The following is a 27,740-nucleotide window of genomic DNA, read 5'->3' as shown; positions in this document are numbered from 1 at the left end:
AGTGACATGAATAAACGTTACTAAAGGTAACGTGATTAAACTCGAATGGTTAAACTCTTCCATGAACAGATGCATTCTAATAGGCGATGGTGTTTATAAACAATAAAAACTACAACTCCCACGCAACTTCCCGTCATCAAAGGTCCGTGCGGTAGGAGTTTGATTTTTAAGTGGCATGTGGCAGCCGGAAATGGCATGTCCTGGCATGTGCCGTCGGAAGTGGCATGTCATTCACCGTAAGACGTAAAATATAACTTTTAATGTTAGATTTTACGTAAAATATAGACATAAAATATATAAAATAATGTAAAAATATATAAAATAACGTAAAATATATAAAATAACAAAAGAAACTGTTGGGTTTAGGAAAAGGATAACGGGGAAAGCAAACGTGACTTGTGGGAAACGAGCCCCGGTCTCTGGGGTGAAAGTCCTGTGTTTTTCCCTCAGACACACATTCTTCCTCATACTGCTGCGGCGTCACTTCACACACAATCGCAAATAGCATACGGAAGTACCGGAAGTACATGCCACTGGCATGTGCCAAATACCACTTAAAAATCGAACTCCCTCTCAGTCTGTGTTTACCATCCATTGTTTTGATTGAGAGACCCCCAGCGACAAAGAGTTACATATTGTACATCGAACTGTTTAAATGACAAAATGCACAGCTAAACACATTCTGACAGACCTTATGATGAGCCCTACTGACTTCATATGCACATTACACTTCTTGTATATTTCTGATTCACTCCAGTCCAGTTTATTTGCTGATGTGCACGCTCTGGTGGCGGACCAGGTTCCCCAGCACAGAGAAGCTTTTGCCACAATTTGTGCAACTGTAGGGTCTCTCCCCGGTGTGGACAGTCTGGTGCACCTTGAGGCTGCAGGCCTGCGAGAAGCGTTTCCCACACAGGCTACAGCTGTAGCGCTTCTCCCCCGTGTGGACGCTCATGTGTCTCTTGATGTGGCTGGACTGGGAGAAGCGCTTGCCGCACTGACTGCAGCTGAACGGCTTCTCTCCGGTGTGCACCCGCTGGTGGGTTTTCAGCTGGTGTGGGTGGACGAAGGGCTTCTTGCAGAGGTAACAGTTGTAGATCCTGTCCCCGGCGTGGGAGCGCTGGTGCACCGCCACGTCTCTGGAGGTTGAGAAGAGGCGGCCGCAGTGCTGGCAGCTAAATACCCGCTCTGTGCTGCTGGAAAAGCTCCTGCGCCTGGAGTCAGAGGAGGCGTTAGCGAAGGAGGAGACGGTCGGAGAGTCCAACATGGGAGAGTTCCTGAAGCTGCTTGGGAAAGGAAAAGATGAGGTTGACAGGGGCTCCTCCGTGCACGTGATGCCGTTTGTGAAGCGTATGGTTGGAGCTGTCAGAGACCTGGCCACCTCTGGGGAGGAGAACAGGTCATCAAAGGAGGAGTCGTCCAAGCTGCTGCCGTCCAGCGCTGCTGCTTCACTCTCAGTGTGCAGACTGGTAGTGTTAGTTAACCTGCTGTTACTCAGACTCTCATCTCCAGTGACAGAAACTAAAGGGTTATAAGTCCTAAAAGCTTCAGAACAGGAAGGCTCAGCCTCCAGTTTGACTGCTGCGAACACTTCCTCTCCCGTCCAGTCTGCTGCCGCACCACACAAACCACCCTTGCCTCCGGTATTTGTAGGTGACAGCGCTGAGTCTAGTTTCTTTATCGGTGCCGTGTCTATATCAGGAACTTTACTACTACTACTGGACTCAGCAGACATGGAGTCAACACAACGTTTGTCATCTTCTTTGGTCAAGTCTGTCGTTTGCCTGGCTGTGTTTGGACCGCCACCTCCGTGGCTTTGTTCCGCAGGATGAGAGTACCGACACCGAGTACTGGCCTCGTCCACTCTCTCGTCGTTCTTCTCCTGTTGCTGAGCTCCAGGTCTGGCTAAATCCTGATTTTCATACCGACCTGACGCACTGACTCTGGGGGTTTCTGCTTCAACGCTCAGCGGGCGGTCGCTCTCAGCAGCAAGAGCCAGAGCCAGAGGTCCAACTGGAGAATGGACAGAGAGCAAAAAAAGACAAGATTACATCAATCTTCCATCATCAACCGCATCAGTTCACTCATGGCTGTTGGATCAGCCTTTAGATGAGATATAAAAATAGATGCACCCAGTAGAAAGACAATTGGATTAGATAACGTTGACGACTCTGCAACTGGCCCCCCGTGGGGACCGGAAGAGGTGCGACAGGCTTTAATACCAGCTACCTGTACCTGTACATGCACGGACAACTGGTGAGTAGCACTTGTCAACCGAAGCAGCTGTAACATTGCTGGCTTCATAATCTGGTCAAATAACAGCTTTTAGGTATCCCTGGAAATCCAGAGTTCTCGCGAGAGCACAATTTGAATTTGCTCAGCGAGTCACTCTGGCATCGAGTAATGACGCTCATTAACTATGCCCTTGAAGCCAATCACATCGGTGTATCTGATATAGGTGGGCCAGAGGCGAGCTAAACAGAGGACGACAGTTTAACCCTTGTGTTGTCTTCCCGTCAACCTTGAAAAAAAGGTTTTTGACGCCTTTTTTTCACAATTTGTTTTTGCCTTTTCCAACGTTTTAAATTGTTCTTCTACACATTTTCAGCTCTTATTTCTACGTCCCATATTTTCTGATACAAAACAAAAATTGAAAACGGGTCAATGTGACCCAAAGTCAACACAAGGGTTAATCTACCAGTTAGCTCCACTGGTAGCTAAGAGTTTAATCTCCCAGTTAGCTCTGCTGGTAGCTAAGGCCGGTTACACACTGCATGCGTCGCGCGAGCGTGTCAGCCGCGTGGCGTGTCCGTTTATATTTCGGCTCCCATGTTAACAGGTTAGAGCTTACACACTGCCGGTCTCAAGCGCGGCTCGAGCCACCCCTGAGACCCGTGCCTGCTAGAAATGGAACCGACGCCTATTTTTCACGCGAGACGCAAGCGTGTTGGAAGCGTTTCCAGGCAAAATAGAATAGGAAAATATGTTTATATGTCATTTAGACACGAATGCATATTAATAAATGACATCTTGATGTTTGAAAGTCTAGATTTTGACAGCAATGTAGATATAAATGTAATACAAAATTTCAGAGAAAATATTTTCAAATGTTGCACTGGTCATACAGAACGAAATATTCTGTAACATATTTTGCAGTCAATACTGCCGATGTTGTCTTGCTTTAATCAAATCAGTAGGCTATATATAATTGGTAGTAGGATAGGCTACGATAACAACGTGAGTGACGGTCCAACATCAGATAGGCTTTACAGCTACACAGACAGCCCACTTACCCATTTTTCAGAGTTTGAATCTGTCGGCACTATGTCCCGAGATCAGCCCTCCCTGTACCTAGCAGTAGGAGCAGCGCCGGACACAGAAAAATCCACGCAGCTGACACGCAACAGAAACGCCACGCTCGCGAGACGCGTGCAGTGTGTAACCGGCCTAAGCGCTTAATCTCCCAGTTAGCTCCGCTGGTAGCTAAGAGTTTAATATACCAGTTAGTTCCGCTGGTAGCTAAGAGTTTAATCTACCAGTTAGCTCTGCTGGTAGCTAAGAGTTTAATCTCCCAGTTAGCTCCGCTGGTAGCTAAGAGTTTAATCTACCAGTTAGTTGCGCTGGTAGCTAAGAGTTTAATCTACCAGTTAGTTCCACTGGTAGCTAAGAGTTTAATCTACCAGTTAGCTCCGCTGGTAGCTAAGAGTTTAATTTACCAGTTAGCTCCGCTGGTAGTTAAGAGTTTAATTTACCAGTTAGCTCTGCTGGTAGCTAAGAGTTTAATTTACCAGTTAGCTCCGCTGGTAGCTAAGAGTTTAATTTACCAGTTAGTTGCGCTGGTAGCTAAGAGTTTAATCTACCAGTTAGTTCCACTGGTAGCTAAGAGTTTAATCTACCAGTTAGCTCCGCTGGTAGCTAAGAGTTTAATCTACCAGTTAGCTCCGCTGGTAGCTAAGAGTTTAATCTACCAGTTAGCTCCGCTGGTAACTAAGCGTATGGGGCTCTGGATAGGTCACTCTGTGTATTGTTGTGATTGGTCGTAGTTAGGGCTGGGCGATAAAACGATAATGATATGTATTGCGATAGACACATAATCAATATCAATAGAAAATGCGGTCGATAAAACGTTCAATAACTTGTTTTTCATCATTAGAAGAAACCAGGTTGGTTGTGAAGGTTGTGAATCAAGTTTGGTTGCATGAACAAAGGCCCTCACTCTCTGGCAACCTAGCAACGTGGGGAGTGACACTCTAACAGCCAATCATGTAACAGTATCATGTTTGGTTGCGCCACATCACTGTCTCGTGTTCTTCAATAACAGAACCGGCGTGGAAAGGAAAGTGAGTGCTGCAGTGAGCAAGGAAATCGTTGATAAAACAGGAAAAGTCAGTATGGCAGTTTTGGGGATTTTATAAGTCTGACCGTAGTCAGACCAATGTCGTCAGACCAACACTGGTAATACCATAAACTTGTTTTACCACTTTACCACAGAGAGGTACTCTGCATCAGCGCCTTACTAAACGCTACAAAGAAATAACTGAGGCAGACATGCTGAGCACTGTCCAGAAGCCAGGTTACCAACCTAGCACTAAACCTGCAGAAAATAGTTCCTTCTCAGGTTTCTTATATTTAGCTAACACTTTGCACTATTTTATGACACTTTATTAAGCATTTCTCACTTATTCTTTAATTTTGCACCTTAATGTTAAGAGATAATTGTTAAGTGTTCATTGTGATTTTAGACCTGTTTACATTTTAATTATTTGAGTGTTTTCCATGGTTTTGTTGACATTTCTGCTTTTATAACTGAGGGGATTATAATCAGAGCAGGGTTAAGTTTAAAATAAAAATGTTTAAATTTAATATATTTTTCTCCTGGTCCTTATTTTAAATAGGTCATAAAAAATATCAATAATTATCGATATCGACCGATATGAAAAACTTATATCGTGATACAGTTTTCAACCATATCGCCCAGCCCTAGTCGTAGTGTTATATAATTGCGTTAAAAGTGAGATTTTCAAAAGCATGCTTGGTGCCACCCCTCGAGTTGGGCCATTTTCATTACTCATTGCCAGACCCTTAAAAGGGGTGACAGAATGCAAAACCGATTTTACCCTGTCATAGTTGAATAACGACAGTTCGGTGGGTAAATAGGACATACATATAAGCTCAAAATCTCATATTTTGAAACTGCCGCTGAAAATGGGCAAATCTCAACAAAGCTAGTTGCTTACGTAAGCATCTCAGGACCTGTACCTTTGTCACACCCATGGGTGTATTAAGAGAACAGTCACGCCCCAACATTTACATAGGCTACACAACTAACCTAAGATCAGGTAGTCTTCTGAATCTAGGTCACGCAGATCTCTGCTATTCCATTACAAAATTCACTTCTGAAACTTTTTTATGCAAGAAATCAACTATGTAAAGCTCAAATATGGGCCGTTTTACGAAAATGGATGACTAATTGCAAATTTTGTCCGACTGTGTGTCGGAGTTCAGCGGCCGGTGCTGCCTGGGTTGCTACATCACCGCCCTGCCTGTCCTCCGAGCTAGCTAGCCTCCTCCTAACGAGACCTCCGACATTCACAAAAATGCATTCAACTGAAATCCGAAATCGGACAAGTGTTAGCTAAGCTTTGTAAGACCTTGGGGAACCTGTAATATACATGCCGTGACGAAATTCAAACTGTAAATATACTATAGTTATGCCAAAAGTGTAGCTAGCTAGCTGCAATCGTTTACCATTGTATTGAATGGGACATATAGCTAGCCAGCTGCTCGTCCTAACAACACGCCTGGCGTTCATCAAAATGCCTTAAAATCAAATCGGACACAACGGTTAGCTTTATAAGACATTGGGGTAGATGTTATATAAGTGGCATGACGAAATTCAAACCGTAAATATATTATAGTTATGCTGGCAGCCGGCCACGGAGCCCCGGTAGTGCAGTATCCACAAAGGGTGACTTTGCCCTGGGTATGGAGCCCAGCAGGCTGCCGCTTTCTCGTCAGACTGTGTGGAGCTCCTAAAGTCCGACACGTCTTACCAAATTTGCAATTAGCCATCAATTTTCGTAAAACGGCCCATATTTGAGCTTTATATAGTTGATTTCTCGCATAAAAAAACTCTCAGAAGTGAATTTGGTAACGAAACATTGCAGTGTCTGTAATATGAGATTCTGTCGCGTCTCTAATGTGTGTGTATTGGGGATTCTCTCAACCAATCAGCGTGCGTCTCTAATGTGTGTGTATGGCGACTCGCTCAACCAATCAGCGCGTGTCTCTAATGTGTGCGTATGGCAATTTGCTCAACCAATCAGCGCGCAGCTCATCTAAATATTCATGAGCATACCATATTTGGAAGAAAAGCTCTCGTTAGAAATAGGGCCAAAACACAGGGATGCATAAGGGCCAATAAAATATCAACCAGGCCATTTTCAGCCCAACCAATGTTACATACCCCATTAGGAGACCTTAAGGAACAGTGTGAAATACCCTATATAATCATTCTATCACACCTTTAATCTTTTGGATTTAGGTCTGGATTTCCATGCTAGCTTGATGTTACGTAAATGTCTCTAACATGGCACAGAACCATTATAGCTCTTGTATGATATTTAGCACATTTACTCCCCATCTCTCTGGCCTAGTAATGCTGTTGTGACTTTAATGAAAAAGTGACTCAGGGGCAGTAGACTGACATGTGAGATTTCCAGCACCTTTCTGTTATACCGAGCATGTTTATAAGTTATAGAAAGAAATTTAGTGAGCAGTCTCTACATAGATGTTAGATGTTTTTGTCTTCCTCTTCCTTTTTGGTTTTTGGTCAAAAACTGGACAGTATCTTAAAGTCTTCCGTACATACCACTGCTGTTAGAAGCTGTCTGATGGTCTTCCACCACACTCAGCTCCTCCTCCTGCCTTTCCGTCTTTATTATAAGCACCTCTGGCTCCACCGGCTGCTCCGTCACAACCACCAGCTAGCAGACAGAAAACATATATGGAAGGTCTTTATTGCTACTGAACTACAAATCAAGTGCTTGGCTCAGTTATCAGCAGCCACGCTCATGCATACATTTTTGTAATGCCCTTTAACAAAATCTTTACTTGAACTGGTTACGTTTCAGCTAGAAAGCAGGGATTTCTCACCTATACTGTATGTGGACATTGAAGATGAAGAGATATCGTAAGACAAGTTGACAAACGGACAGCTGCACTGACCTGGGACTGCTGAGGGTCTGTATTCTCCACCATAGGGAACTTGACTTTTTTGGTAATGGCAGAGCCGTCTTCTCCGAAGTGATCTGCTCAAAGGAAATCAGAGGAGTTTGTTATATGTTCACTGTTACACTATCACGTTACAGCTCCTTTAAAAGGGTAATTTCTTTTTTTTTCAACCTGGACCCTATTTTCTTATGTTTTCTGTCTAAGTGAATCATGGGAACAACAATATTTGACATTGGTCCAGAATTAAGCGAGATCGCTGCAGTCAACAGTCAGCAAAACAAGATACAATGTAAGTTAATGGGCAATTGTGCACCAGTGTGTCCCACACATAGACTAATTTGTGGCGGTGCGCCACACAATCAACACCAGCCGCCACATATTGCGTTTTTTTTCTTAATGCTATTTAAAACCTGCAGCGTATTTGTTAAGCTGCATTTCCTTTCCCTGCTCTCCTCTTTCTCTCTGTCGCTCACGTCTCTCTCTCTCTCTCTCAACACGTGCGCGCACGCGCATGCACACACACAGCGTTACATTATCTTTGGGGGGACCCGTCATTGACATAATGCATTCCCTTGCCCCTTACCCTAACCTTAACCATGACAACTAAATGCCTAACCTTAACTTAATTCTACCCCTAATCCTAAAACCTCTAATCCTAAAAGTCTTAACCCTCAAACATATCTTTGAACTTGTTGGGTCCAGCATTTTGGCCCCACAAAGCTGTCAGGAACCCACAAGTATACTGGACTCCCGGTCTTTGGACCCCACGAATATAGTCACACACAAGCACACACACACACACACACACGCGCACTTCCCTCTGTGCACACAGCATCTGTCTCCATGAAAACGAGAGAAGACAGCTGGTGAAATTCACGAAAGGTTGGTGTCTATCTGGTGAACACCTTTACACAATCACACATTAAAAAGTCCTAAATAAAATATTTTATATTCTGAATACAGTGTTGTCAGTGTGTTAACGTTGGAGTCTCAACCCGACCCTGCTTTAGAAAGTTAACTAGTCACAAGTTTGCAATAAAATGCAGTTGGGTTGTCAAGGTCAAAACACTGTCAGCTGTGAATCAAATAAACATATTAGAAATAATGTTATGTCATTTTTTTTTTACTCTTACACTGAATGTTTGCTGCTTCAATCCAGATGAGTATTGAAAAGTATTTTCCGCGACTGAAAAGGGCACGTGTTGAGGATGAGGACCAGCCTGAACCGGAGGTATCAGTCTGAAACAGAGCTCAACAGTCCCACCAGTGGAATTAGTTATGTTATTAATTGGTTTACAATATTTTCAGGCTTCAACCAGTGCTGCTCAATCATAAAGACAGGATCAGGGAGAGAAAGAGAGTTAATTAGGCATTGAAGAAATGCCCATATTTCCTGTACAAACTTAGTACTTAGGGATGCACCGATCCGATATTTGGATCGGGTATCGGCCCCGATATTGACAAAATAGCTGGATCGGTGGATCGGAAAAATTAACAGATCCACGGGCCGATCCAGTTTATTTATTTTTTTTAATCACACCGTCGCAGAACTGGGACCCCTGTTAACTGCGTACCCTTCTCACTCACGGTAGTAACTTCATAACACAACAATTAATAACCCACAACTAACTCTCTTTAAAAGGATAAAACACCAAAGCATATAACAATTTGAGACTTTCTAACAGTTTCTAACACTAATAATTTTACATTTACAAATGTAGCTACACCACCGAATGGCATGCTGGGTAACATTACAGCTGCCAGACTAGCTAGCCAGGTAGCATAACAGTCTGTTAAGCTGGGAGAAGCTCCGGTCGCTACTGCACATTCAAGAACCGATTTACTGGATTTAAGATGTCTCTCCTCGCTGAAATACGTCCGCCAACCTGCTAATGTTATTCAAACAGCAAAGGAGGCTGACAGCGGAGCCACGTTCAGTCGCCCACTACAACAACACTACAACCTAACTTACCTGTGGCTAGTAAGGTAGTGGTTATACAACTAGCTCACAACTATTTTGTTTTGAAAGGGAAACAATGTTAAAGTTGTTTGTATGTGTATTCATTCGATTTGAGTTTATTTTACTACTTTGCAGTTTGTACAATACAAATAGTTTAGCTTCTGTAACTGTTTGATGGATTCTCCTTCATATAAAGTTATTGTATAATGTCGTGGAGCCAAACCCTTTAGTAATAAAAGCTTTTAATAAACATGATGACATTAACATGTTTTTGAGATATTCTATGTACTCCTGACAGTAGAATAAGCCATTATAAACCTATATAAAGGTGGCCCATTACTGATGGCTCATTATTATTTATTTAAATTTATTTTAAGAAGTTTGATTACATTATATTTTCGATTTGAATGCACAGTTGTTTTTTAAATAACAAATAAGAATTCAATACATTACATCTGTGTTATTTTGTCTTAGTTAGGAAAGTAATGTTTAGTTAGGCAGGTCTGGTGCCTTCAGTCTCTTCCATATGGTGGAAGGAAGGTATAAGGTGGAAGCTATACAGTTTATTATTAATTCAGCGACGGTATCGGATCGGTATCGGGTATCGACAGATACACAAAGCCCTGGCATCGGTATCGGGACTGAAAAAGTCAGATCGGTGCATAGTACCACCTCTTGCACTTCTCCAGTTTATGGACCCCCATTGACTGATTAAAATAGGGTGTCACCCATGTCCCTTATTGGTCTCCCAATAACCTTATTATTCCCTTTTACTGGGAACATATTGCCTTCGTTTCAAGATCAGTAATGCTGTTGAAGTCAAATGACTACCCTACCTATGTTATGTAACTTAAAAATAGTAACATCAGAAATGTTTTTTCCTCTCTTTAGGTGGCAGGAATGGAAATGAACTTTTGGGAAGGGGTAGGGAGAAAATCAAATATCAAGATATTTTTGACCAAATACCTCGATATCGATACCGCAATGATATTGTAGTGTTGACTATTGGTGCTTTCACAAAATATTACGACCAGGCTAGTGTACCAGAGTCTGGTAGGACCAGGCTAGTGTACCAGAGTCTGGTAGGACCAGGCTAATGGACCAGAGTCTGGTAGGACCAGGCTAATGGACCAGAGTCTGGTAGGACCAGGCTCAACTCACTACTAGATTCTATTGGCTTCAGTCAGAGTGTGCATGAGGCCACGCACTGTTTTAACCACACCCTCGACCTCGTGCTGGCATATGGTATCAAAATGGAAGATGTATTAGTATTCCCGCAAAATCCTTTATTATCAGACCACTTCTCAATTACTTTCGAATTCTTAATACCCGATTATACGAAATTAGATAAAAGCTACTATACTAGATGCCTATCTGACAGTGCTATAGCTAAATTTAAGGAAGACATTCCAACAGCACTAAACTCATTACCTTGTTTTAATACAACAGAGGACCTTTATGTAGCTTTAGTCCCTCTCTCAAAATCAGGGGTCACCAACCTTTTCTAAACTTGTGTACTTCATGGTATTGAGTCATACGAAGGGCTACCAGTTTGATACACTCTTCTGAAATAACAAATGTGCTCAGTTTGCCTTTAGTTATTTATGATTATTAATGATTGATAGTTATATATGATTATTAATAGTTATATATGGTTATTAATGATTAATGACGCTCATCTGTGTGAAGACACTGATGCGTTAATGATTTCTCACAATTATCAACAATGACTTAACAAGGTGGGAACAGATAATATCAAAAGTTTTCATTTTTAGAACAGGCCTAAGGGCTCCTCATGTGGTCCTTGGGGGCTACCTGGTGCCCCGGGCACCGCGTTAGTGACCCCTGGTGTAGATGGTAACTCCCAAACTCAACTCAAAAAGAAGAAATGAAGCAAAGGAAAAGCACCTTGGTATAACTCCCAAACTCGCGAAAACTTGAAAGTAAATGGCGCTCCACCAAAATGGAAGAGTCTCGTTTGGACTGGCAAGACCTGAAAACCTATAGGACGGCCCTCAGACATGCCAGATCAGACTATTACTCATCATTAATAGAAGAAAACAAGAACAACCCAAGGTTTCTTTTCAGCACTGTAGCCAGGCTGACAGATAGTCACAGCTCTACTGAGCCATCTATTCCTCTAGCTCTGAGTAGTGATGACTTCATGAGCTTCTTTAATGATAAAATTATAACAATTAGAGTTAAAATTCATCACCTTTTGCCCTCAACTTCTAATGGTTCACCTTTCAACGCAGGACTGCTAGAAAGAACGACTAGACCTGACATATACTTATACTATACTGTTTTTATCCTATAGACCAGGGGTCACCAACCTTTTTGACACTGAGAGCTACTTCATGGGTATTGAGTCATACGAAGGGCTACCAGTTTGATACACTCTTCTGAAATAACAAATTTGCTCAGTTGGCCTTTAGTTATATATGATTATTAATGATTAATGATACTCATTTATGTGAAGACACTGGTCATGTTAATGATTTCTCACAATAATTATCAACAATGACTTAACAAGGTGGGTAACCGATAATATCAATATTAAACTTTCATTTTTAGAACAGGCCTGAGGGCTACTCATGTGGTCCTTGGGGGCTACCTGGTGCCCGCGGGCACCGCGTTGGTGACCCCTGCTATAGACCAACAACTAATGGTAAAGGTATCTTAAGCAAAGCCATCTACCTGTCTCTTAGACCCCATCCCAACGAGGCTACTCAAAGAAGCGTTACCCGTGGTTAACACCTCTCTACTAGATATGATCAATATGTCTCTATTAACAGGTCATGTACCGCAGTCATTTAAAGTAGCTGTGATAAAACTTCTTCTGAAAAAACCCACCCTCGATCCTGAGGTCTTAGCAAACTATAGACCTATATCTAACCTTCCCTTTCTCTCCAAGATCCTTGAGAAAGTAGTTGCTAATCGGTTATGTGATTTTCTTCATAACAACAGCTTATTTGAAGACTTTCAATCAGGATTTAGAAAGAATCATAGCACAGGGACGGCACTGGTGAAAATTACTAACGACGTTCTAACTGCTGCAGACAAAGGACTTGTCTCCATACTTGTTTGATTAGATCTTAGTGCTGCTTTTGACACTATTGACCATACAATCCTGTTACAGAGATTAGAACACTTAGTCGGAATTAAAGGAATTGCACTAAGCTGGTTTAAGTCTTATTTCTTGATCGATCTCAATTTGTTAATGTTAATGATAAATCCTCTAAGTACGCGAAAGTTAAACATGGCGTTCCAAAAGGCTCAGTGCTTGGACCAATTTTATTCTCCTTATATATGCTTCCTCTTGGTAATATCATTAGGAAACACTCAATTAACTATCATTGCTATGCGGACGACACCCAATTATACTTATTAATCAAATCAGATGAAACAAATCAGTTAGCTAAACTTCAAGCATGTATTAAAGATATAAAATCCTGGATGACCTATAATTTTCTGATGTTAAACTGTAACAAAACTGAAGTTATTGTGCTGGGCCCTAAACACCTCCGAACTTCATTATTTACAGATATAGCTACTCTGGATGGTGTTGTCCTGGCCTCCAGCACTACTGTCAGAAATCTAGGAGTTATTTTTGATCAGGATATAACCTTTAACGCCCATCTAAAACAATCATCGAGAACAGCCTTTTTTCATCTTCGTAACATTGCCAAAATTAGGAATATCATGTCTCAAAACGATGCTGAAAAACTAGTCCATGCATTCGTTACTTCCAGGCTGGACTATTGTAATTCCCTACTGTCAGGTTGCTCAAATAAGTCCCTTAAGACTTTCCAGCTGATCCAGAATGCTGCAGCACATGTTCTGACGAGAACTAAGAAAAGAGATCATATTTCTCCTGTTTTAGCTACTCTGCATTGGCTTCCTGTGAAACTCAGGATTGACTTTAAAGTCCTTCTCCTGACCTACAAAGCCCTAAATGGTGAAGCACCATCCTATCTAGAACAGCTCTTAGTACCTTATTGTCCCACTAGAGCACTGCGCTCCCAGAATGCAGAGTTACTTGTGGTTCCTAGAGTCTCCAAAAGTAGAATGGGGGCCAGAGCCTTCAGCTACCAGGCTCCTTTCCTGTGGAACCAGCTCCCAGTCTGGGTTAGGGGGGCAGACACCATCACCTCATTTAAGAATAAACTGAAAACTCTCCTCTTTGATAAAGCTTATAGTTAAGAAGTGAGGAGTTGCAGCGTCCACCTAACCCGGCCCACCTGCTTCTCTTCGTAGTCATCAGATTTATTGATCATATAATCAATAATATAGTGTGAGTAGAGGGGGGCAGGCCAGTACAGCCTCTCATCAATGTTTTCATTAATTTCCTTTTATATGCATCCTGTCCCAGAACTGCTTGTTACTAACCTAGCTCTGGGGAGTTTACTCCCCGGAGTCCTTATGTTTCTTCTTCCCTTTCAAACGCCCGGCCGCGTCCTGCTGCGTCTGCTGCACCCACCCATGCTCTGCAGCGCCACGTTTCATCCCGCAACGTCCTGCTGTGACATGAACTACAACGACTACCTTCAAAGTCACTGTTCCACTATCTTTAATGCGACTATTATCGCCATCACACCCCCAACCGGCCCCATCAGACACCGCCTACCAAGAGTCTGGGTCTGCCAAGGTTTCTTCCTAAAAGGGAGTTTTTCCTTGCCACTGTCACAATAGCCACTGCTAATGCTTGCTCTTGAGGGAATTACTGTAATTGTTGGGGCTTTGTAAATTATAGAGTGTGGTCTAGACCTACTCTATCTGTAAAGTGTCTCGAGATAACTCTGTTATGATTTGATACTATAAAAAAAATTGAATTGAATTGAAATTAATGTACCAGAGTCTGGTAGGACCAGGCTAGTGTACCAGAGTCTGGTAGGACCAGGCTAATGTACCAGAGTCTGGTAGGACCAGGCTAGTGTACCAGAGTCTGGTAGGACCAGGCTAATGTACCAGAGTCTGGTAGGACCAGGCTAGTGTACCAGAGTCTGGTAGGACCAGGCTAATGGACCAGAGTCTGGTAGGACCAGGCTAGTGAACCAGAGTCTGGTAGGACCAGGCTAGTGGACCAGAGTCTGGTAGGACCAGGCTAGTGGACCAGAGTCTGGTAGGACCTGGCTAATGTACCAGAGTCTGGGAGGACCAGGCTAATGTACCACAGTCTGGTAGGACCAGGCTAATGGACCAGAGTCTGGTAGGACCAGGCTAGTGTACCAGAGTCTGGTAGGACCAGGAGTGTACCAGAGTCTGGTAGGACCAGGCTAATGGACCAGAGTCTGGTAGGACCAGGCTAGTGTACCAGAGTCTGGTAGGACCAGGCTAGTGTACCAGAGTCTGGTAGGACCAGGCTAATGCACCAGAGTCTGGTAGGACCAGGCTAGTGTACCAGAGTCTGGTAGGACCAGGCTAATGTACCAGTCTGGTAGGACCAGGCTAGTGTACCAGAGTCTGGTAGGACCAGGCTAATGGACCAGAGTCTGGTAGGACCAGGCTAATGTACCAGAGTCTGGTAGGACCAGGCTAGTGTACCAGAGTCTGGTAGGACCAGGCTAATGTACCAGAGTCTGGTAGGACCAGGCTAGTGTACCAGAGTCTGGTAGGACCAGGCTAATGGACCAGAGTCTGGTAGGACCAGGCTAGTGAACCAGAGTCTGGTAGGACCAGGCTAGTGGACCAGAGTCTGGTAGGACCAGGCTAGTGGACCAGAGTCTGGGAGGACCAGGCTAATGTACCACAGTCTGGTAGGACCAGGCTAATGGACCAGAGTCTGGTAGGACCAGGCTAGTGTACCAGAGTCTGGTAGGACCAGGCTAGTGTACCAGAGTCTGGTAGGACCAGGCTAATGGACCAGAGTCTGGTAGGACCAGGCTAGTGTACCAGAGTCTGGTAGGACCAGGCTAGTGTACCAGAGTCTGGTAGGACCAGGCTAATGCACCAGAGTCTGGTAGGACCAGGCTAGTGTACCAGAGTCTGGTAGGACCAGGCTAATGTACCAGTCTGGTAGGACCAGGCTAGTGTACCAGAGTCTGGTAGGACCAGGCTAATGGACCAGAGTCTGGTAGGACCAGGCTAGTGTACCAGAGTCTGGTAGGACCAGGCTAGTGTACCAGAGTCTGGTTGGACCAGGCTAATGTACCAGAGTCTGGTAGGACCAGGCTAATGGACCAGAGTCTGGTAGGACCAGGCTAATGTACCAGAGTCTGGTAGGACCAGGCTAATGGACCAGAGTCTGGTAGGACCAGGCTAATGGACCAGAGTCTGGTAGGACCAGGCTATTGTACCAGAGTCTGGTAGGACCAGGCTAATGGACCAGAGTCTGGTAGGACCAGGCTACTCAAGTACTGTACTTAAGTACAAATTTGAGGTAGGCTACTTGAGTCTTTTCTTTTCTCGCCACTTTCTACTTCTACTCCGCTACATTTCAGAGAGAAATATTGTACTTTTTACTCCACTACATTCATCTGACAGCTTTAGTGACTAGTTAACACAAAATATGTATTATAAAAAAAAAAAATTAAACTAACAAACAAACAATACATAGGCCTACAAGTCCAGCTGAAATAATTAGCCGATTAAACACACTTGAAACACTTAACTGTTTGGATCGTTTTCGGTGTTGTGCCGAAAAAAGACTGCCTGCCGAAATAAGACTGCCTGCCGAAATACGACTGCCCCCCCCCCTAACTCAGGACAGCAACGTCTGACAATCACACAATTTGCTATACTTGCATATTATGAGGTCTACTAAAAGTCCCGAAAAGTTTGTCTTTGTCAGCCTTTGCAATCCTGAGTTATGGGGGTGCAGTCCTTTTTTGGCAAGGGTAGCCTATATGGGACCTGCCGAAATGTGACTGCCCCCCCCAACTCAGGACAGCAACGTCTGACAATCACACAATTGGCTTCTGTATTTTTTTCAAACTTTTCAGGACTTTTAGTAGACCTCAGTCACATTTATTACATTTACATTATTAGGCCTACATTTTATATAAAGAACACACACACAAAGCGACGCACGGGTCTGCTCCAGAGCTCCGTGAGTTTGAGCCTGAACCATGTAGACTGTTAACGTCACGGCAACACGGGAACTTAAACTTTGTGTTGCTTAAAACAACTAGGCTAATGACATTCGGGGCTACAATAAAAACATTTGGGGCTGGGGCAAGTGTCCTGGTTAATATTGGTGCACATAACTATTTAGACTGACCAACATTGCCCTCTAGCGGCGTGCAGTCGTATTTCGGCAGGCAGTCTTTTTTCGGCACAAAACACCGGTCTCTAAAATGGGAGGATTTCTCTGTATTGCAGCAGGGGCTAGCTCAAATAGTGGCATCGGCAGCTCGCAGTGGCATTTCCGGTGGCAGGTTGAGATGCCACGGCATCTGCCTCGATGCCACGGCATCTGCCTCGATGCCACGATTATCTAACTTGATATGCCACGGCATCTGCCTCGATGCCACGGCATCTAACTTGATATGCCACGGCATCTGCCTCGATGCCACGGCATCTGCCTCTGTTAGCAGTGGCATTTAAGGTGGTAGGTTGAGATGCCAACGATTTTTCCTGAAATGCCACGGCATCTTTCGCCGTTTATATGGTATTACCGGTGGCAGCCTGAGATGCCACAAATTTACTCTGGCTCCTGCCGATGTTTGTGTGTTATTTCTTGTGGCATTGTAAGATGCCACGGCATCTGCCGATGTTTGTGAGTTATTTCTCGAATGTTGTGGTCAGGCTAAGTTCGGCTGGCATCCAGGCTAGGATGCCTCGGCAGCTGCCGCTGTTTTTGTGAGTTGCCATCGTTTCACCGTAAGATGCCATGGCACATTTGACCAATTATGGGGTATAACGGTCGCAAACAAGGGCTGTGTCCGAAATCACCCATAGGCTACTCATATAGTAGGCTATATCATAGTTTATAAATATTAACACTTGCCAATATTAGACTTGGTAGCATTTCCATGACCCTATTTGTGCAAAGGTTTCTTTGATTGTTGAGATATTTTATTTGTATTACAGTCTGTTATGTTGCAGTGCTGAGGAAAGAAATTGGAGGTAGCCTTTTAATTTAAAATGCAAAGTAAAATGACAAAATACTTTACTCACTCAATTAAAAGGCTGCATAAACTATAAAGATACAAAATTTTTTTGTATAAGGCTGTAAACATCTTATCTATTCTTTGAAGTTGGGCATGATTTATAAAAAGATAAGTCAGGTTTTTTCTTTTCTTAAAAGGTTATATTCTATTCTGTTTATTGTTATGCACAAAAATGTTAAAGCAAATCTCTTGTAGCCTTTGTGCAAACCTACTTTGCATTAAAACTGATTCTGATTATTCTGTAGTAAGAGAACTTTGTACACATTTTAAAAAGATAGTCACATTTTTAATAATCCCAAACTTTTTGTTTTATAAACTTTATTTTACATTAAATCAACACAGTCTCACTCCCTACTCGTCAAATGTATGACGCATGGTCAAGGACCCTGGCGTCAAGTTTCAACCAAATAGGGGTACCCTTGACGTTATTTTTCGACGAGGGGGGTCCGTCAGATAGACATTCATGTTATTCCCTCACCGTCGGATATCGACGAAAGAAAAAAACACGCCCCCCGCCCCTTAACTCGAAATCTGTGACAGTTATTGGTATTTTAGCCCAATAACCGCTGTTTTAATCAACATTACTCACGAGATAGTATCATGGTTTATATGTATTTCTTTTTTTATGTTATTATTTCGGTATATTTCGCCAGGGAAGCTGGATTTTTTTTTGTTGATTTATATTTTTAAACTATAATGCTACATCTATCAACATTTATTTAGATGTTATCATGGTATTCATTTCTTTACTTTAATAATATTATTTCGGTCTTATTACCGGTGAAATATTACAGTATAGGCTAATACAGAACATTACGATATGATCCGAGCAGGAAGCATTCAAAGCCGATAGGCCTATCCCCCAATGCAATGCGGCCATTCATTTCAAAGAATCGGGCAGCGATCAGCTGGTCTTTAACGCCAGGATCACTTCAATATTCAAATATACATATATACAGTCAATATATATAGTGGTCAGTGGTATTACTTCAATATACATATATACAGTCAGTGGTCAGTATCACTTCAATATACATATATACAGTCAGTGGTCAGTATCACTTCAATATACATATATACAGTCAGTGGTCAGTATTACTTCAATATACATATATACAGTCAGTGGTCAGTATCACTTCAATATACATATATACAGTCAGTTATTGTGTCACCAGCAACAACACGTTGCTCAGTTTTGTTCCAGTAAGTTATGAACCATAATAACGTTTAAACGAATCCGCGAACAACTCCGGAAGTGACGTAGTACGTCCCGCTCGGCGGATACGAAGATAAAAATATATAGGCCTAACATTCGTAATATTAATGTTTTTTTCTAATGTTGTATTTCAGGAGTTAAACAATAAAGATAGTTATAATATTAAAATACAGTTTCATGTATTTGTCTACGTTTAAACGAATCCGCGGAAGTGACGTGGAAATTCCACATCTCGTCTGTGAAAGAATGTTCCACGTTGTACGTGAGAATTTACACAATAAAATACTAATAATGAAAAAATTGTGTTTTATATTTAGCACTTTGATTTGCCTTATATATACTATATAAAAAACCTACAGTTGAGTGTTTAGAAATACAGCCTAATGGCTTGTTTGACTAATTTGCATTTGTTTTGAATTGTACTGTTGTGAAAAACAATATACAAAGAGAAGCATTTTTTTATTTTATTTTCCATACATAGTTATTTAAAAACGCAATTTTCTAATTTTGCAGTTGATGAATATTAATAGCAAAGACTAAAGGGGAAAAACATAAGTATATTTATGTGTGGGACTTAGTTTGATTTAAAATCACACTGCATTATTAGTTGTTTTGAATAAATTACTTTTTTGAAATATCAATTTATGGTAGGCCTAACATATTCATTATTATATTCAGAAGATGATCCTCATATCAATCACCGTGGTTACAGCTTGTAGCCATCCTAACCTTTGCAGCCTTTACTGAGACTACCTTTTCAAAATTAAGAAGGGACTAGTTTTAAGAAGCATTTTCAGGAAATTAAAAGGATAAGCAGATTGTTACCGAGGTTTTTGTTCACTGAGTAAGATGTATATAGCTTTGTTTGGGTATGTATACATATACAACATTTGTATGGCATTTTTGGCACACTTCTACCTCAGCACTACTGCACAAAGACAAAACTCACACATCTCATTCAACCATTTCACAAGCTGAGAAAAGGGTCATGACATGGGTCAGAGCAGTGGTTCCCAACCTTTTTTCCTTGGTGCCCCCCCCTACTCATGTCTAAGAAAAGCTGACCCCCCCCCACACACACACACACACACACCTTTGAAACTGAAGTTGAGGTAACTCTCGAGATAGAGCTGGGTCAGAGGATATCAGAGGTCATAAATGATGAACCAATCCATCGGCTCTGCTCCTATAGGCCCAATGGTGTTCATATGGACAACATGCACCTTTGGCTGGAAGGCCCGTGTTGAAAGTGTGTGTTATCATTTAGAGCAGACACCCACGGTGAATCAGATGGTTTATGTTATACAAGGCTGCATTACAGAGAATTTTATTATGACTCTCATGAAGGTTGTGTAAGGAATAGAAACCAGTCTCTCCAGGCAAGCACACAGAATATGGTCTGCTCTATCTTTATTCTCCATGCCAAGTATGAGCTCTTATCCTCTGGCAGAAGATATGGGTAAACTTAACATTTCTAAACTATAAAAACGTTGATGATGATATAGGCCTAATTTGGACCTACCTCAATTAAAACTTTAAATAATGTTGCTTGAGATTGAGGGTGTACAATAGCTTCATGATATGAAGCATGGTTGTGTTGCTCTTGTCACTGTTTGTGAAAGATGAGCAATAGATTGTTGCTGTGTGATGTGCTTCAGTCTAGCCTATATCACTTTGTTCATGTTGTTTTTTATTTTAAGTATGTCAGCTGTATGATAAAACAATATGTCAAGTCTTATTTGTGAAGCATTTGAACTCAAGGCAAATATACCTCTGGGGACAATAAAGTAGGCTATCTCCTGCTAAGTGGTCTCCATGATGTGTAAAAATTAAAACGTTGTCGTAGGACTATAGCAAACACATCGTTGGAAAGGTCTCAACCTGGAGAGTAACATATGTCAGTCTGAAGAGGATACATTACTCCTGCTTTGAAATATTGACCTCTGAACCTTGAACCCAGTACATGTATGAAGGCCTGTCATTTAGCAACAGAAGGTTCTACACACATAAAACCAGCTGTTATAGAAAGCTCTGGACCTCAGCTGTCATGTAGATATGGTCACCAAATTACCTACTGTAAGCACTATAAAATATGGTAATAAGCTATTTTCACCTATTTAACGATTCGATTTTTAAAATCTGATGACACCAGTGTGTTCTCCATCCCAAAAACCCCAGGGTGTATCCAAAATTATACACTGCCAACTTCTACTTATGAGAAATATACCAATATACTTTAAAACTACAACTCCCATAAGAAACGCCACAGAAGCTGTTACAAAGCTTGAGCACTTGTAATTTTTCGGGGTGGTGGGGGGGACTCGTTCGCTCCTCTTTCTGCTGTCTGCCGTGAAATGGCTTGATTCCATTTCAGATTGATGCCGCCGCCGGCCGGCCGGAGCACACAATATATGAGACAAATACATGAAACTGTATTTTATTATTATAACTATCTTTATTGTTTAACTCCTCAAATACAACGTTAGAAAAAAACATCAATATTACGAATATTATATGTTTTTATCTTCGTATCCGCTGAGCGGGAAGTAATACGTCACTTCCGGAGTTTTCCGCGGATTCATTTAAACGTTATTATGGTTCATAACTTACTGGAACAAAACTGAGCAACGTGTTGTTGCTGGTGACACAATCACTGACTGTATATATGTATATTGAAGTGATACTGACCACTGACTGTATATATGTATATTGAAGTGATACTGACCACTGACTGTATATATGTATATTGAAGTGATACTGACCACTGACTGTATATATGTATATTGAAGTGATACTGACCACTGACTGTATATGTGTATATTGAAGCGATACTGACCACTGACTGTATATATGTATATTGAAGTGATACTGACCACTGACTGTATATATGTATATTGAAGTGATACTGATCACTGACTGTATATATGTATATTAAAGTGATACTGACCACTGACTGTATATATGTATATTGAAGTGATACTGACCACTGACTGTATATATATATATTGAAGTGATACTGACCACTGACTGTATATTTGTATATTGAAGTGATCCTGGCGTTAAAGACCAGCTGATCGCTGCCCGATTCTTTGAAATGAATGGCCGCATTGCATTGGGGGATAGGCCTATCGGCTTTGAATGCTTCCTGCTCGGATCATATCGTAATGTTCTATATTACAGCATATACTGTAATATTTCACCGGTAATAAGACCGAAATAATATTATTAAAGTAAAGAAATGAATACCATGATAACATCTAAATAAATGTTGATAGATGTAGCATTATAGTTTAAAAAATATAAATCAACAAAAAAGCAATCCAGCTTCCCTGGCCGAAATATACCGAAATAATAACATAAAAAGAAATACATATAAACCATGATACTATCTCGTGAATATTGTTGATTAAAACAGCGGTTATTGGGCTAAAAATACCAATAACTGTCACAGATTTCGAGTTAAGGGGCGGGGGGCGTGTTTTTTTCTTTCGTCGGTATCCGACGGTGAGGGAATAACATGAATGTCTATCTGACGGACCCCCCTCGTCGAAAAATAACGTCAAGGGTACCCCTATTTGGTTGAAACTTGAAGCCAGGGTCCTTGACCATGCGTCATACATTTGACGAGTAGGGAGTGAGACTGTGTTGATTAAATTACTAACTTTCCAGTGGGAAAGCTACTGCTTTGGCATTTCAACTTGTAAACATTTGGTGATATTTGCTGATGTCAGTATGCATCTGCTGTAGGCCTACTAGTGGATAATACTACTGAGTTTGTGAAGTGTTTAAAACTCCTCCATAAATATCGTCACAGAGAGTAGGCTACAACACCCAGTGACTTGTTTAATAGCACTTGGGAAAAGCAACAGCATGAGTTTCTAAACAAACTCTGGCTTTGTCTTTCGCGTTCTTACAAGATGCTATATCCAATAGGCTATACATGTAAAGTAAAATAACCTTTTCTTTAACCTGCATTTTTCTGTTAGCATTCCTATTAAAAAGTGCCTATATAATGTAGCCTATTGTTTATGCTGTCATTGTTTTCACCTGCAGTACCCAGCATTTTGAAGACAAAACATGAAACGGTAACAGGCACATAAGCACGGACAGAAAACACAGGAGCAAAAGCAGATAGACATAGAACACATAAGCACTAAATCACATAAACACAGCACATGCGCACCAAAATGAAATGCATAATATTTTATGAAATCGTTAGTTTTTATTATAGCCTAGTGCACAACATTTGTATGAAAGGTTCCACATAGCCTACATAAACTTCACTTTGCCTTTTAATATTAATCATCTGAATACAGTTTGTTAAATTAAATGAAATTGAAAAAATATGTTATTACAATGACATTACAGTACACAAGACATGTTTGTGTGTTTTGTGGAAAATGGTTGCCAGATTTGTGTTTGTCCTGTAAGAATTGAAAACTCAGCCCTGATGGTTAATTACTTGCAATGTTTTATGTTGTTGGTGTAGAAGGAGACTGGACGTCAAAGGATTTCTTTTGTGGATGCAACAACATCCCAGATATGTAAGAATAACCTCATACACGTCAGACTAATGGTTGCCATTGAAACAAAATTGATAACTCTTATAGTTTTTGATGAATATAGTTTTTTTTATTAAATTTGATTATGACACAAATATTAAATGTGTGAAATTAATTATTAATAATTAACTACTACTTAAGTAAACATAAATAAATGTGTGACATTAATTACAAAGATATAGACAAGACAAATAATTCTTAGCCTGCACCCACATATTAGCAGCCAGTTTGATAGTTACATGTCCATTAAATCCAGTGTAACATTTTATCTATTTGCTAATCTAAGGTTGTTACAGCCACAGCAGACAACCACAACTTCAAAGGGCAATGTTAGAAATGAAAAGATGTACAAACACTGAGCCAATTTCTGCAATGCTTTTGTCTTAAACAGAGATGACATCCTGGAGGCTGTTCAACCAGAAGTCTTTGTGACAGATGAAGAGATTGCGGTAAAAACATACATTGATCTCAAATGACATGTACAAGGTTTTTACTAGGAGTTGGCATTCACAACTTTTACAAGGCTGGTAAAAACTGAATCAACATCTAAAAATACTTTTATATTATACTATTATAGGATCTGGAGAAAAACCTGCAAAGTGGAAATGTTCTGTCCAACAGACTGTATCTGTGGAAACACAGAGGATTTGATCCTGCCCTCAGAAAACATTACAGTGAACATCTCACTTTATTCAATGGCATGAAGGTATGAAGACTGTTGTCTTTTGGTTTTATTTGTGAACACAACTCCTGGTCTTCAACTGCAATCACAATAGTATGTGACTGAAAAATATATTGAAGTCACGGATGTTGGTGTAAGGGAGTAATGAATAATTAAAATGTTGCCTTGACTGTGCACAATTTAACAATTTTAACCCTTTTTTTAACCCCTGTTAACCCTTCTTAAAATCCCCTGTCAAAGTGTTTTCCTGCTTCTTACTTGTTACCACAGACAGACGAGATTATCCAGAGACTGGATCAAATCTTGACAGTACCTGGAACTGTAGCTGAGAAGCAGCTATTCATAACAGAGGTCATTTTGCCAGAGGTAAAAATAATGAGGATATGGAATGTTAAGAAATAATAATATAACTACATTTACAGTAAAAATAATTACTGAGTAAGTAATTCCATAGGACAAGTGTCACTTGACTTTGTATAATTTGGAGAATGTAATTTGCAGAATACATACCACAAATAGCAAAATATAATCATGACTTTCTGCTAGTTGTTAAAACTGAAATTGAAGTAGACTATAAATGTTAGTGAACATAAATGTACAGTATACAAGGCTAGATACTTTAATGGGATTGAAGCTGATAATTTCTGACATGCTTATTAAAACTTTTATTTCTTGTAGGTGTTGATTCAGTGGTTGCAAGGCAACAGCAACATGTGCCGTTACCAAGCAGAATCTGTGCTTCTAACAATCACATCTTCAAAGGAAAAAGGGTAGGACGTTCTTTCCGATGTTTGTGTGCTTGTCGATATGAAACATCACTGAATGCATTATGCTTGTTGTGGCATATAGGGAATTAGCAGGTGATGTTTCACATCAATCGCATTTACAAATTATTTCCTTTTCCCCAGAGCTGCAAGGAAGACAGCTGAGGATACAGACAGCACAGAAGAGATACAACCATCAGTAACCCCCCTCCCCCCAAAAAAAACAGTTTCCCACAAAAATGTATTTGACACAGCTACTTTTTCAAAATTGGCAATGTGTAATATATTAAGTGTGTATGTGTTGCAGCCAGAGAAAAAGACACATTTCTATTCTGCTGAAAGTACTAGTTAATGCATCTACGTATTAACTCCAGCGACAAAGTTGTTTTGATTTTATGGATTTTACATCTCAGCACATTTGAGTAGCTCAAAGGCGACTCACATGGTGGAAGCCGTACAGCACATTCACAAGCATCACAACTCAGAAGTTCATATAAATCAATTCAAATTTTGACCCTCGAAGCTTCGATAAACTTCTATTTGTTGTCATTGATTATTAAATATGCAATGCTTACATGTAAAACTAACAATGGAGCTGAATGAACATAGTTAAGCAATAAAGTAATTTGCTAAATACAAAAATAGAAAAGGAAAATGAATACATTGTAGGGGCCCTGATGAACACTATAGTAAACATAAACACCCATATGAATGCCTTTTAGCCTTTCACACAAAGTCATATGAAGGTGTACAATACAGCATCACTTACTGTGACGGGAAGCTTTTTTTGCACTCCCAGGACACAATGACAGTGGTACTTAATGATGGGTATTGAAGATGCTCTGGATACAGATTTGTTGCATTACAATGTCTTAATTTGTACAATTATGAATATATACTGAAATTTAGTTTGGAGGGTTTTAGATGGAACCCACAGTGTTGACAAAGACAGGATTTGTTGGTACTAATTTTTGTTTCTTTCAAATGTACTGTAAATTATGTAAGTCTGAAATATTTACTTGGGAACAACAAATTAGAACATACTTTTTTTACTGCAGGAAAACATTCTTATCAGAGATAGCCTAGCTGCAGCTGACTGGTGCCGTAAGGCAACATTCGATGGAGGACTGAAACTCCCTGCTGTCCTTTCAATGGACAGAGAAGAAAAGAAAAAAGCCCTCCAGGAGATGGACACCTGGAATGGGGAACTGGATGAGGGTTCTCCAGCAGAACTGTTCACATTTCTCTTCAAAAAAAAAAAAAAAAAAAGGACTACGACAAGTTCTGTGCAGAACTTGTTGATTAAAAAAATTACAAACTTTTTGCAAGATTTGAGGAACAGTGATGTTATATTAAAAAGTTTTGTTCCTAAATACAGCCTAGTCATTCATACCAAGACCTTTTTACATAGTTTTAAATTAGAATCCAGTGATGCACAGATACATATAAATATCACATAGTATAGGCTAAGCTATAAATATTGAGGGTTAGAAGTCAATCATTTTGACAGGTCATCTGTTACATCTTGCTTCATTTACAAACAGAAAGGGACAGCTGCCACAAGGGGTCAGTGGCAGGTGCTTTGTCAAGTGTAGGCCAATAGCCTAAATATTGTTCCCCTAATGTAATCATGCTTTAAACTGCAGCCATTTAATTGAGTGAGTAAAGTATTTTGTAATTTTACTTTGCATTTTAAATTAAAAGAAACATAGGCTACCTCCAATTTCTTTCCTCAGCACTGCAACATAACAGACTGTAATACAAATAAAATATCGTAATAATCAAAGAAACCTTTGCACAAATAGGGTCATGGAAATGCTACCAAGTCTAATATTGGCAAGTGTTAATATTTATAAACTATGATATAGCCTACTATATGAGTAGCCTATGGCTGATTTCGGACACAGCCCTTGTTTGCGACCGTTATACCCCATAATTGGTCAAATGTGCCATGGCATCTTACGGTGAAACGGTGGCAACCCACACAAACATCGGCAGATGCCGCGGCATCTTACAATGCCACGAGAAATAACACACAAACATCGGCAGATGCCGTGGCATTAACACACAAACATTGGCAGGAGCCAGAGTAAATTTCTGGCATCTCAGGCTGCCACCGGAAATACCATATAAACGGCGAAAGATGCCGTGGCATTTCAGGAAAAATCGTTTGCATCTCAACCTACCACCTTAAATGCCACTGCTAACCGAGGCAGATGCCGTGGCATCTCAACCTGCCACCTTAAATGCCACTGCTAACAGAGGCAGATGCCGTGGCATCTCAACCTGCCACCTTAAATGCCACTGCTAACAGAGGTAGATGCCGTGGCATCTCAACCTGCCACCTTAAATGCCACTGCTAACAGAGGTAGATGCCGTGGCATCTCAACCTGCCACCTTAAATGCCACTGCTAACAGAGGCAGATGCCGTGGCATCTTAACATGCCACCGGAAATGCCACTGCTAACAGAGGCACATGCCGTGGCATCTTAACATGCCACCGGAAATGCCACTGCGAGCTGCCGATGCCACTATTTGAGCTAGCTGTCTCTCCTGTATTGAGTACTTTTACTTTTAATACTTTAGGTAGGCCTTATATTTTCCTGATGAACCTTAACGTTACATAGGCTACTTTTACTTTAAGTAATATTTTCAATGCAGGACGTTTTACTTGTAACAGAGTATTTTGACAGTGTGGTATTAGTAGGCTACTTTTACTTAATAAGTGAAGGATGTGAATACTTGGTCCACCACTGGAGCGGGCTAACCTCTCCTGGTGCAGGTCGGGGGGATGGGCTCTCCTGAACGGACCTCCATGAGCCGCAGCCTGCCCTTCAGGGCCAGGTTCTCCCTCTGGCTCCGGGACACTTCCAGCCTCAGGGTGGCGAACCCGTCATCCACGAGCTGACAGATCTCAGCCACCGCCGTGTTAGCCAACACTTCCATGATGGCCGCCATCTGGCCGTGGAAATTCACATAACTCGCCATCGTGCCCAAACGGTACGACGTTACGTTTCTCCCAACAAAACTACTGCCGAGTTATAGACACAAAGACATTTTTTGGTAATTCAGCCTCATAAGGTCACACGTGAGAGATATTAGAGGAGACAATAATTGGCATTCTCCGTATAATGACTGCCGTCAGAAAAACGGTTCTCATACATTGACATTGTTTGTATTTACTTCCGGGTTTTGCGTAAGGTTGTTCTTTA

General features: G+C 41.1%; 1 protein-coding gene across 1 annotated transcript; it reads right to left on the bottom strand.

The window, feature by feature from the left end:
- Nucleotides 1-27,740, bottom strand: LOC114566910 (zinc finger and SCAN domain-containing protein 2). The gene is made up of 4 exons (XM_028595757.1): nucleotides 27,297-27,740; nucleotides 7,228-7,310; nucleotides 6,872-6,986; nucleotides 1-2,013 (listed from the first exon to the last, which is right to left on the bottom strand). Exons 1-4 carry the CDS (start codon nucleotides 27,514-27,516, stop codon nucleotides 764-766), a joined length of 1,668 nt encoding a protein of 555 aa, XP_028451558.1. The 5' UTR covers nucleotides 27,517-27,740; the 3' UTR covers nucleotides 1-763.

Source organism: Perca flavescens, chromosome 2 (genome assembly GCF_004354835.1).
Source record: "Perca flavescens isolate YP-PL-M2 chromosome 2, PFLA_1.0, whole genome shotgun sequence".
In the NCBI taxonomy this organism is placed as follows: Eukaryota; Metazoa; Chordata; class Actinopteri; order Perciformes; family Percidae; genus Perca; species Perca flavescens.
This window is presented reverse-complemented; position numbering and strand designations above follow the sequence as displayed.

What these genes read in the sequence shown, in the direction of transcription:
- LOC114566910 (XM_028595757.1), bottom strand. Translation starts at nt 27,516, where the DNA reads ATGGCGAGTTATGTGAATTTCCACGGCCAGATGGCGGCCATCATGGAA. An exon ending in CCCGACCTGCACCAGGAGAG is followed by an intron (nt 7,311 to 27,296) that starts GTTAGCCCGCTC and finishes TCCTTTGAGCAG; the next exon opens with ATCACTTCGGAGAAGACGGC. An exon ending in CAGACCCTCAGCAGTCCCAG is followed by an intron (nt 6,987 to 7,227) that starts GTCAGTGCAGCT and finishes TCTGTCTGCTAG; the next exon opens with CTGGTGGTTGTGACGGAGCA.